Source organism: Mustela erminea, chromosome 1 (genome assembly GCF_009829155.1).
Source record: "Mustela erminea isolate mMusErm1 chromosome 1, mMusErm1.Pri, whole genome shotgun sequence".
Classification (NCBI taxonomy): Eukaryota; Metazoa; Chordata; class Mammalia; order Carnivora; family Mustelidae; genus Mustela; species Mustela erminea.
This window is the reverse complement of record NC_045614.1, coordinates 151,427,589-151,440,691: the sequence shown is the minus strand read 5'-3', so window position 1 is coordinate 151,440,691 and position 13,103 is coordinate 151,427,589. Positions and strand designations below refer to the sequence as shown.

The following is a 13,103-nucleotide window of genomic DNA, read 5'->3' as shown; positions in this document are numbered from 1 at the left end:
AAGTTTTCCTTTTTGGTCTGAAGTTAGTGTTTATAACTAAAGAAGAACAAATCTTTTTTAAAAAACTAGAATATATAAACCTTTCTGTTTCTCTTTATATAAGTTCAGGTAGAAAAGCAGGCATTCATATAAGTCTTTTTAAAAAAATACATATATATATATATTAAATATTTTATTTATTTATTTGTCAGAGAGAGAGAGAACACAAGACAGGGAAAGACAAGCAGAGAGGGAAGCAGGCTCCCCGGCGAGCAAGGAGCCCATTGCGGGATTTAATCTCAGGACCCTGGGATCTTGACCTGAGAGGAAGGCAGACGCTTAACCCACTGAGCCATCCAGGCATCCCTTCATAAATCTTTTTTTTTTTCCTTCATATAAGTTTTGAAAGATGAGATTCTGAAGGAAATTTAATAATATTTAATTATTTAATATTATTTTCTTTTTCTTTGCTTATGATGGGAGCACATGAATTCTGGCACTTTTTTTTTTTTCTTTCAAATAGCATGATTGCTCTGTTGTAGCTTCAAATTAGTGAGGGTTTTTTTTTTTTTTTGAGTGACATCAGGAAGCACTCACAGAAGGTTTTAAAATATAAGTAGGTTCTATGTGCATTTTTATTGTGCGTACATATATATGCAGTACAATATACAGTATAGTATGTTTACATATTTAGAGTAGAAAAAGAAATTGCTTCCCAGAAATATTAGTTACCCAGAACACCACTGAGAATCAGAAAGTAAAAACCTCTCTGCACAGTAGCTGCCATGAAGTTTTCCATTTATGAACTTCAGTCATAGGAGTACTAGAGCCCTCCTTCAACTTTTAGCAGATGGGCAACAAAAGGGGCATGAGGGCTAGAGTGAAACAAAATGGGGCATAGTACCTCTAACTCTCTTTAATAAAGAGGTCAACAGCCTTACATATCTGATAATCTCTGAGGGAGTTGTATGTTAGAATGGTAATTAATATTTACAACAATGGCCAGAATAAGTAAGGAAAAGTTAAATTATATTCAGTACCTATTGTTTTAGAAGTTAGAAGAATATGTATGGTATTTCTGAGAAAACGTCCATCAAAATAGTTTATATTTCAAAGTTAAACACTTAAAGGCATAAGCTTCAGTTACCTAGAAAACAAGGTTATAAAGAAAGACCCTGATGATTCTGGATAAATGAAGTATTATGGTATAATCATCATTTTTGTCTTTTTACATATATGTTCCTCTGTATATAATAATTCTGCAGTGTACATGGTTCTTTCACATGGTTCCTGATCATATTTGAACATCATAGCCAACCTATATAGGTGTTACATTTTATAGATCAGAAAACTGAGGCTCATAGACTTTAATGAATTGCCCAAAGTTCTAAAATAAGTGAGGGCAGAGCTAAGATACGAACCTGATCTTCTGACTGCAAATCCCATGCGCTTTCCAGTTCATTGTGTGTTCTGTCTCAGGTTACCTCTGTCTTGCCTGTCAATTAACAGATGTCCAAGACCTACCATTGGGTGCGATTGTGGAAATGAATAAGTAAAACATGAGTTTCATACTAGGACATACTAGGACATTAAAACTAATTGGATAATGAAAGTATAGTTGATCCTTGAACAATACAGTTTTGAACTGCATGGGTCCACTTATATGTGGATTTTTTATAGTATAGGACTAAATATTTTGTTTAATGATTTTCTTAATATTCTTTTCTCCAGGTTATTTTTTAGAATACAATATATAATACATGTGACATACAAAATATGTGTTAATTGACTATGTTATAGGTAAGGCTCTGGTCAGCAAGAGGCTATTAGTAGTTGAGTTTTGGGGGGGTTAAAAACTATGTGCAAATTTTCAATTATGTGGGGGGTGGGCATCCCAACCTCTGCATTGTTTAAGGGTCAACTGTGTACGTTCGAGTTTGAAATCAGTTAAATAATGCAGATGTGTATTTGATAAGTACTGAGTGATAGTAATACTTGACCCTTGTATATTACTTTGAGGTTACAAAGTACTTTTGTGTTATTTTATCTTAAGTTATCCTAGTGGCTCTCAACTGGATAATTTTGCTCGCCAGGGGACATTTGATAATGTCTGGAGACATTTTTGGTTTCACAGTTGGGGGATGGATTACTACTGGCATCTAGTGAGTAGAAGCTAGGGATGCTGCTGAACACCCTACAGTGCACAAGACAACATCTACAGTGAAGAATTACCTGGCCCCAAATGTCAGTATTGTCACTGTTGAGAAACCATGTTTTATACTTACGCTTTTGAGCTTTGCAATAGATGTTTTGGAAATAGAGGAAAGAGAAGGTCCCTGTGGATTGAGCTATCAAGGTTTCACGAAAGAGTGCCAGTATTTAATTGCCAGTATTTTTATAGTGATACTGTATGCCAGGGACTTTAAATATATTCACTTCCTTAATCCTCACAGCAGTCCATGAGATAGGTACTATTATTATTTCCAAGTATAGAGGAGGAAACCAAGGTACACAAAGTTTAGGTAACTTGCCCAAAGACACTCCACAAACGGCAGACCTGGAATTAGAATGCAGGTTCTGGCTCCAGAGTCCATGCTTTTATATACTACCCAAAACTACTCTCAAAAATCTGTAGATAGCTCCAGAACAGGGGATGTTGGGAAGGATGTTAACAAAGGCAGGTACAATGTATATTTTTGAGAAAGTGAATTGACTTAGCCTGTTGAACAAAATATTTGGGTTGGATAGTAGTGGGAGATATCTGGGAAAAGAACTAAAACAAAATGAATGAAAAGGGTCAGAATGCCACGCTAAGTAATTTGGGTTTATAGATAATGGGATCATTAAATGATTTTTGAGAAAGGATGTGTTGTGTCCAGTGGTATTTTGGGAGAAGTATTCTAGTGGCTGTGTTCAGTATAGATTGAAAAATGGAAAGGGGAGAAGGCAATAGCTTGGGTGAGCAGTTTTTACCGTAATGAACTAGAATAGTAGCTGTAGGAATAGGAGAAGAAATGGCAGATGTGAAAGATGCTGTGAAGGAAGAATTGATAGAACTTAATATTTAAATTTGGAGGGACGAATTGAAAAGGAGACCAAGATGATTTGGAAATGTTTAACATAGGTGGCTGGGAGAAGGATGAAAGAAAAAGAGGAAGTTAAGAAGTCAAGATCGAGGCAGAGAAATACGAATTTGGGTTTTAGCCTTGTTTATTTTGGGCATATCAGGCATCTCCAATAAATAGTTACAGATGGAAATTAAATCTGTAGGGAGAGATACATGTCCACAACATGGGATGATCACCTGCGTCATGAAAGTGGATGAAATTACAGAGAGAGAATGGCTGGTGCTGATTCTTTCTCAGGGAGCATCTACATTAATAAAGACAATAGAAGGAAAGTGTTCCATTAAAGGAGCTAGGATAGTGTAGCGTCGTGAAAACCAAAGGAGCAGTTTTTTCAAATTTTTTAATTTTTTTATTACAAAGGAACAGTTTTAATGTGTTGCTTAGAAATCAAAGAAATTGAAAGGGTAGGAAGGGCCACTGGATTTTGAAACTGGCATCAATAGATTTAGAGAAAGTGATATACATGATTTGAGAAGTTTGACAAAGTGAGAGGAAGAAAACTTGAATGGTAAGAGAAAGACAGGATCAGGACAAGGTAGCAAAGAGTGAGGAAGTATCTGTATATTTTGGGAGATGGAGGTTGGGACTGGTATTTCTGTAAATGAAGGACCAAGTTCCTGTAGAAGACAGAAAAGCATTAAATAGAATACCAAGGGAGAAAACTTAACTTCGGAAAGGAAATCAGAAGCTTCTTACTCTGAGCCTAGAGAAAAGAGTATGGGATTTGAATGACAATGACAATGAAAAGACATTTTCTGAGGTGGGAAGGAATATAGTAAGCAACCTCATTAATACGTAGTAAGTATACATATTGAATAAATTTAAATAAGGGATGTTCATATATTTGTGAGAAATTGGGAAGCAAAACTAATGACATTTTGTCCTATAGATATTTTTTAAATAATTTAGAACTTTTTTTGCATTCAGAACTTCCTTTGATTTATCAAATAACATCCAATTTGTGCAGAATAAGTTAATGGGAACTCCTTATTTACATGACTTTTTTACACAAATATTTTAAACCTGAAGCTTATCCTTTTAAGCATTGGAAGATTTAACATGAGTCTTTCCTTATTCTTTGCTAAATAGTGTGTCTGAATATATTTTAACTTTACCATTGTAAGTGGGAATCATTGAGAATATAATTGTTTTACTTTGCTTTGTGTAATCTGAAGCTATTAACATGTTTGTCCTTACGTTAAATTGCTTCTGACTGCTCTGTATTGATAGTTGTTGTGCTATACTGATACTTTATCTTTCAGTAGTTGGCTTTTAGTAATTTTTTCTTCATTTCTTCCTACTTTGTTAGTTGTAATCTGTTTCCTTATTCAATAAAGATGTGAAGAATATTTAGCGGAAAAAATATCCTGTCTTTATAGACCGCTCTTATAGTGGTTGAGACAATTCCTTCTGGGAAATAATGCCCATGAAGTTAGTTTATGACAACTCAGTATAGTTTGGGGTTTGTTTTTGTTTTTGTTTTTTTGAAATTTGCAGTTAGATCCATGGCTGTGTTGAATGGTTGGAGTTGACTGGTATTTTGACTTGGAGAGTCATAGCATTACTATAGTTAGCTTTGTAAGTTAAAATTTATCATAAATGAGATGTTTAGTAGTAATGAACACATAAATTTTTTGTTTGCTTCATCTGACCAAGTATGGTAAAAATTGAAGAGAAATATTTGCAAAGCAGAATAATGATGCTAAATTTAAATAGGCTACAGCCCAGTGAACTTTAAAAGTTTTAAGGAATAAAAAAATTAAGTTTCGCATTGGGGTGGGGAGTTTTTCCTGTGGGAATACATAGACGGTTCCTAATAGTTGAATTTGGCCCCCCAATTCTTTCTTTGGGATGCTGTTTCCTATTTTTAGGTATCCAGGTAAAGCCTGTTGTTTTTAGTCCTATTTTTGACATCTAGATAAAGTATATAGAAGCATTATTCTTTTCGGTTCCAAGAATACTAAAGATCTGATATAGTTTCATTTTCAAGAGGAGAAAGTTGATGTAAATGGTTTTTAAAGATTTTAACAGTTTTTTAAATGTACAGATTGAAAGTAATCAGGGCACTTTCTTAGATTAAATCGTTATTTGTCCCCATGTTTCCCTTCTGCCTTTATGGTTTTCCTTAAAACAAAATAGAGTAGAACAAAACCAAAAGAAACCCAAAAACCTGGTGTCACAATTGTCAAGTATCATAAAACAAAGTCAACTAATGTTGACTTTGTTGCAGGGTTGGAAAGTCCCAAATGCTCAGCTTCTGTTTACTTTTTCCTCCATCAAAGTTAGAATTTCAAAATGAATGATATTTGGGGAGTAAAACTGTAAAGTCACTTCTCCCTCTTGATCCAAGGACATTGGTAGTCTAGTTTTTTACAGCTTTTACTTATAAGATTGCTAATATTAATGTCAAATTTGTAACATTTCAGTTAGCCATGTATATTTTAAAGTTGAGACCAGAGGGCTCCCCTATCCTCATGGTTGCCTGATGGTCTTTTTTATTAGAATTAACATAATCCTTTATAAGTAGTAATAGTTCTTGGCAATTTCTTTAAAGATCTGGAATGTTAAGATTTTCTTTTTGGTTCAAAGTTCACAAGTAGAGGTCTTGAAAAGAAATTTCAGCTTTGAATACTTCATGGATTAGCACTGTTCCATTAATAAGCACTTTTAGCAACCATTGATTTTTTTTTTTTTGTGAAACCAGGACAGAAATTTGTATGTTTTATGGTACACAAAAGTACTGCTAAGGCAAGCAAATGTACTATTTGGACAGTCTAAATTTTTAAAAATTTAGTATTACTGTATATACTACAGTTTAAATTTAAAGAAAGTTTTATTTAAGAATTAGTAAAAATAAATAGTTTACCTTTTTATCCTCCATTTTCATTTTTAACCTTTTTTTTTTTTAAAGTCCGCAGATGCACTTTTGGTGGCAATCGACTCTGAAGTAGTGGGAGCTGTTGATATACTACTTAATCATCGACCAAAACGATCATCAAGACCAACTATAGTAGTTAGTACTCTTAAATATTTATTAATTTGGATTTTTGAACCAAAATAGATCTCCTGCCCCATTGCCATTTTTTTCTTCCCCTAAATTTATTTTGTTTTAAAGAAATAGATTTTTTTTTTTATTCTGTAAAATATTGCCTTCAAGTAAGTAGATACTTGCAGGAATAATTAATTTTGCTTTCAGGAAACCTTTTTAAAATTAGTGATATTTTCATAATTTTGTCATTGTGGACCAATATTTTTAGTTTTGGACATTCTATAGATTAGGTTGAAAATACAGATTAGTTTCCAAATGGATTTAAGAATTGAATATAAACAGTGAAACCATAAAACTGGTAGGTGAATATTTAAGTGATTATGAGTAGAAAGACTTTCTAATCATAAAAAGCAATGGCACAGCCTTTGGCTGTATAGAAGTTAAATTTCTGGAATTCAGACATCAAGCAGAATTTAGAAAGCAGATGGATAACTGGCAAAGATATTTTCAAAATATAGCACAAATTCATAATCTTAATAATTGAAAAATTGATGGAAAACACCAGGATCAGAAAAGGACACCAAAAAAAGTGTCAGAAAAGAAAATATAAGATGTTAAAACTTACTACTAGTGAGATATGAAATACCAAATTTTGCTCATCAAATTAGCAAAGATTTACTTATTTATTTAAATTTTAGTTAACATATATATGTTGGTTTCAGGAGTAGAATTCAGTGACTCATCACTTACATATAACACAGTGTGTATCACAAGTGCCTTCCTTAATACCTATCACCCATCTAGCCCACCACCCACCCTCATCCTTCCATCAACCCTCAGTTTTTTTTCTGTCATTAAGAGTCTCTTATGGTTTATTTCCCTCCTACCTTTTTTCCTCCCTTCCCGTACATTCATCTGTTTTTAAATTCCATATATGAGTGAAATCATATGGTATTTGTCTTTGTCTGACTGACTCATTTCACTTAATATAATATGCTCTAGCTCCATCCATATCATTCCAAATGGCAAGTTTTCATTCTTTTCAATGGCTGGGTAATATTGCATTATATATAGCTCTTCTTTATCCATTCATCAGTCAGTGGCTATTTGGGCTCTCCATTGTTTGGTCATTGTTTGAATGCAAATTAGTAAAGATTTTTGAAAATAATTATCATTGATGGCAAAGGAGTAGTAGAGTCTAACACAAATTGGTGGGGAGGGTATTTTGGAAAGCAGTTTGGCAGAGTGTGTCATAAATAAGAAAGCTGTTCAGGTTCTTTAACCTAGTGCTTCCCCTTCTAGGAACTCTCAGAAATGGGGAGAAAAATGTTAATTATGATCTTACTTATAGCAATGAAAAAACCATGTGACCCAATTTAAACATCCCCAAATAAAAGATTGGAAATAGTGAAAGTCACATATATATTAAAATGATATTTTTAAAAGAATATTTAGGAACCTGAATAAATATGACTTAGGAAGGTGGGAAAAAATGGGAATCGTAAACTGGACATATAATATGAACCAGTGTTAAAAAGATGCACAGACAGGGAACTATATGCAAATATAGCAAAATGTTACCTAACAGCAGTCATCTCATTGCTAAATTAAGGATATTTTTTCCTTACTCCTTTTAATTTTCCTTATTGCTTTAAGTTTTTAAGACAGTCACTAATGAACAGATAAATTCTACTCTAAAATGAGATATTTGTTATATTTCAAAATTTAAAAATTATAACATTCATTATTGGTGAGGATGTAGTAAAACAAGTGGTTTAAATAATTGCTGGTAGTGTAAACTGGCTATCCTCTGAAGAAAAACACCATTTTAAGAAAGAATTATAAATTAGTTGTGGATTATCTGCCATTGTCTGAGAACAATGAGAAGCTCTGCTAAATTGCATACTTTATCATACATTAGCTAAAATCTTTTACTTTCATTTAGGTATTAGAAAGTATGTGTAAGCATGACTTGCTCTAGATGGTAGTACCAACTAGGTTAAGTGGTAATAAGAAACCAAAAGGAACAGGAAAAAAGGCTAAGAATATAGCCCTTGTCCAAATGATCAGAAATACCTAAAATCCTATTCGATTTTCTGTCATCTCTTGCAGTCATTGTTACATTTTGGTATACTTATTCCACCTTGTAGCCTTTTTACCCATTTACTTTCTTGGCAGGGAGAGGGGGGTGTAGTATGCCAGGGTATTGGAGCAACTGGCTGACATTATTTCATCACCATTAGCACCACCAGTCGACTCTTGAGTCCTAAGGCTCTGGCAGTCTTCACCTACTCAGTGAAAGAACACTTTGTACTTCATCTCTAACGAAAAGCCTTTGCTTGAGTACTTTCAGTGACAGCAAGATCATATTTTAAGATCCTAATACTTATTGACAGATAATGTAAAATATTTTTATATACTTTTTTATGATTTCAGTGAATTCTGTATTCTTAGCTTATCAAAGTTATTTTTTGATAAATTTTAATTTTTAAATACAGGTAGGTTTTTTGATAGTATGTAGATTATTTTATGAACAACGAAATAATGAATTTTAATCTTCTAATGTTTTTCACGTAGTCAAGTGTATTTTTTAGGAAAAATGTGAACATTATTTAGATACAATTTTCTTTATAACCAGTAATAAGGGGAGAAAGGGCTAAATTTTTAGATTTCATTGTTATTTTTAAATAAATTCTTTAATTTGAAGTTTCCAGGAAATAAATGGGAAGTATATAAAGAAACTATTCGTAAAAGAAGGGGAAAAGCTAAGGATGTTGGAAAATACTAGAACTTAGCCAGTAATCAAAGGAAAGTAAAGTATTTTTTCACTCATAAATTGGGAATGACCATGCCTAGTGCTGGTGAGTGAACCTTGAGTGTGAAATGGGTACATTCCTATATTATTGGTAATATAAACTATGAAAAGAACTTCAGTGATTTATATCAAAAGCTTCAAAACTGTTCATGGCCTTTAGACCTATTATTGCACTTCAGGGGTTCTGTGTTTAATGAGTTTATCCTAAATTTCAAAAAAGCTGTGTTCATAAAGATGTTTGTGGTAGTGTTATTTATTTATTTATTTATTTATTTATTTATTTTTAAAGATTTTTATTTATTTATTTGACAGAGAGAGATCACAAGTAGACAGAGAGGCAGGCAGAGAGAGAGAGGGAAGCAGGCTCCCTGCTGAGCAGAGAGCCCGATGCGGGCCTCGATCCCAGGACCCTGAGATCATGACCTGAGCCGAAGGCAGCGGCTTAACCCACTGAGCCACCCAGGCGCCCGGTAGTGTTATTTAAATAAGCAAAACAAAATATCTTGAACATAGGTCTGTGAATTTTTTTAAATTACATGCTAGGTCTACACATGAATTTTATTTCCCAGAAATTCTGGGCTATCGTTTTATGAAATTATTAGAAGCATCCTTGAATTTCAAAATAGTAAGGACCATTGTTTTTAATCATTGATTCCAAATCACTTATGCCAAAGATGTCCTTAAAAGGAAGTATAATAGAGAAAGAACTGGAAGGAGACACTGTAAAATGTATTTTGCATAGTAGGAATATGGGAATTTTTATACTTCTTTCTGCTTTTCTCTATTTTTCAGATATTTTAAAATATGTGTTTACTACTTTTAAAACATTAATAAAAATTACCAAAAAACCCCTATGAACTTGATAAGCTTATGCAATGGAATCAAACAGTTCTCAGGAAAAGCCATGTGAAAAAGTGAGAAGTATTGGGAAGATATGCAATAGTCATAAATTAGTCAATCTTTTTATTTAACCCTGGTTCTTTGTTTACTTGTTTCCTTCCTCATGTCATGCCATCAGCAGGCCCATGAGCCCATGTAGGGAAAGCAGCTCAGGCTCTGGTGTAATATGGACGTGAGTTCTGATCTGCATTTTGCCACTCTGTTGTGTAGCTTGGGCACGTTAACTTCTCTGAGCCTCAGTTTCTTCATGGGGATTATAATGTTCAATTTTGCAGGCATTTTGGGGATTAAATGAGATGACAAACGTAAAGTGCCTAACAGTCCCAGGACTCATGAATAGTAGTTATTATTGTTAGTGTTTTTGTGCATTTGTAATAGGAAATAGTATAGGTAGTGATTGGGAATATGTAGAGAATTACACAAAATGAAGAGTGCTTCCTATTTACTTACTTCTTTCAGGTAGCTTCATTGTTATTAATGTGACAAGGTTTCCATAAAGTTGGAATTTTTAAGTTTTTCTCATGCAGTTATTCTCTGCCTATTTTTAACATTTCTGTTTTTCCCTTTATATTCTTTTTCCAAGATTCTTGTTCTTTATCCTTGTCATGCATGTTTCCATAATCTTGGGAAAATGAAACACTTTTCCCTAAAGTATTTCTCTAGGTATCCTCACTTCTTCTTTGTTAGGAAAGCAGGACTCTAGTTGTATGAATGTGTCCTATTGAAGATTTTTGTCTGTCATGATTATATTGCATTTATTAATTAATATTGAGTTATAAGATTTCAAAAAAAATTGAGTCCTGGTAAAATGTTTATCATATTTTTTAAAATAATTCTTATATTCTTTGTGCCTTCTGATTTTTTCATTTCATTTTCAGATAAATATATTATTTTGAAGTCACAAATAATAATTTTATACATTTATATAAATATTTTTCAGAAACTAATGGAACGAATTCAGAATCCTGAGTATTCAACAACTATGGATGTTGCACCTGTCATTTTGGCTGCTCATCGTAACAACTATGAAATTCTTACAATGCTGTTAAAACAGGATGTGTCTCTACCCAAGCCCCATGCAGTTGGCTGTGAATGCACGTTGTGTTCTGCAAAAAACAAAAAGGATAGCCTCCGACATTCCAGGTTAGAAAGTTAAGGTTTTGATAAATAGATGTGCAATTTACTAAGGTATATGTCAGTGAAATATTTGTTGTTTTTCTTTCTTTGCGGCTTTTAAGAAATATGGTACTGGAATGGCTTATGAAAGCTAAACTTCTAATTCCTTTGGTTAATATGAGTTTTACATTTTTTAGAAGTGTTTACTAAAAAAAAAAAATAATAAGTGTTTACTAAATGATATGTAGTTAGGAAAAGCCTTCAAATTTGAATAAGGTTTACCTTATACTTCTGCTGGTGGGGCTTGGAGACACTATTTACTTTTTAAAAGCAGAGTTTATTAATCTAAGAGAATTTCCATATAGTGGAAGGGGTGGAGATACCCCTCCTTATCTTATTCACAAGGAAATAAAAAGTATGTTCTATCTGACTAAATACTTAACTTGTTATACCTCTTACTTCCCCTTTCACACAATATTTAAATCTTTTTCTCTTCCCTTTCTCCCCAGTCAAAAAAGTAAGAACAACTGAGGAGAAAATGAACAAGAAAGTATTCCAACTCGGACAGGCTGAGCAAGAGCACACACATGGGCATGTTGTATAAAGTTCTGGGTTAGACTTAAGAATCTCATTTTCAGCTTAAGTCTTCATATATATATTACCTGTGTAGTAATCAAATATAGTTGAAATTACATCAAATATAACCTTTGCTATGGGAAATGTGGTCTGGAAGTCCTAAGCAGCTCCTTGACAAACTGTTTTTACAGTATGTGAAATTAGCCTTAAAGCTGCAAGCTATTCACCCTTACTCCTTCCTTACCTTAAGGACAGATCTTTGGTGGATTGACAGATAGTCACAGATCCATAAATTGAGAAAGTCTTCTGGGAATCAATTTAATGTTTATTTGCAGAGGTTGAACTGGAAAGTTTTTGGGGGAGGGGGTTTAAGATCTTGTTGATAGTTAAGGCTATATCATTTAACTTTTTAGTTTTAAAATGACTAGTCTGTAAAATGACAAGCAGAAATGATCTTTAAGGCTTCTTCTAGTTTTAAAATCATTTATCAATATTAAATATAAGTATTTCTAAATTGTATGCTTATTAAATATGTGTGTAGTTGAAGCAGCTGAGGTTGTAGGAATTGGGCCTAGAGAGAACACTAAGCCTGGTTCTGTTTCAGGTGGGGAAAAAGCTTTGTTCTGAAAGCTTTTAGAGGAGCTGGTGGCATGAGCTTGGTCTTTAGGTATGAATAAAAATAAAAAGGGGGACCCCTGGGTGGCTCAGTTGGTTAAGTCTGTGACTCTTGATTTTGGCTCAGGTCATGCTTTCAGGGTCATGAGATCGAGCCTCATGTTGGCTCTGTGCTCAGTGGGGAAATTTTCTCTTTTGCTACCTCCCTACCACACCCCTGCTCAAATAAATAAATAAGTAAATATATAAATAAATAAATATTAAAAAAATAAAAAGGTTGTTTTATGCAGAAAGTACAGTATGTGGTTGTGGTTTATTTAGGGAACTCCAAATGATATGGTGTATTTACAGAAAAGTTTGAGAGTTTATTGTTGCTATTTGGGAAAACAGGACAAATATCCTGGCTACAAGTCATTTCTTGGAATTGCTAAGTAGACTTCCTGAAGAAAAGAGGGTAACAACATGAGTAAAAAGAGATATGGGTGAAGGTTTTGGTGAAGTTGAAGAGCCAATATCCTGGCAATAAAGAAGTGAGGCAGTCTGTATAAAGTTACTGGTTTTTAAATTTTAGAGATGCTTAAGTTTCAGGTGATGATAAGATCGAGAGGCAGTAATTTTATTTTATTATTTATATATTTATTTTTAAAGATTTCATGTATTTGAGAGACCGAGAGCACAAGCCAGTGGGTGGGAAGGGAGGTGTAGAGGAAGGCGGAGAAGCAGACTCCCCACTGAGCAGGGAGGGTTTTTTTTGTTTTTGTTTTTGTTTTAATTTCAAAATCGATTTTATTGCAGCCAAAACAGTGGAATTAACTGTACATAATAAACTATTATATATATATATACACATTTTAAGTTATAGGGAATAAAGTTTATTTTGGCAGATAGTGTTAAACAAAATTAAAGTTGCATACATTAGTAACATAACTCAACATCCTTAATTTCGTATAAGTGTGACACATTTTCCTGTGTTCTGCTAAATCAC

At 33.3% G+C, this 13,103-nt stretch overlaps 1 protein-coding gene across 4 annotated transcripts in view; it reads left to right on the top strand.

Annotated features, from left to right (window-relative positions):
• Positions 1–13,103, top strand: part of TRPC1 (transient receptor potential cation channel subfamily C member 1) — a 70,870-nt gene that overhangs the window by 10,572 nt on the left and 47,195 nt on the right. For 2 of the 4 annotated variants that reach the window (XM_032346797.1, XM_032346815.1), the window contains 2 exons: positions 6,019–6,120; positions 10,752–10,954. In XM_032346797.1, the coding sequence (XP_032202688.1) occupies positions 6,019–6,120; positions 10,752–10,954 (305 nt within the window). The remainder of the gene's footprint in view (positions 1–6,018; positions 6,121–10,751; positions 10,955–13,103) is intronic. The other 2 variants (XM_032346806.1, XM_032346823.1) reach the window with 1 other exon arrangement.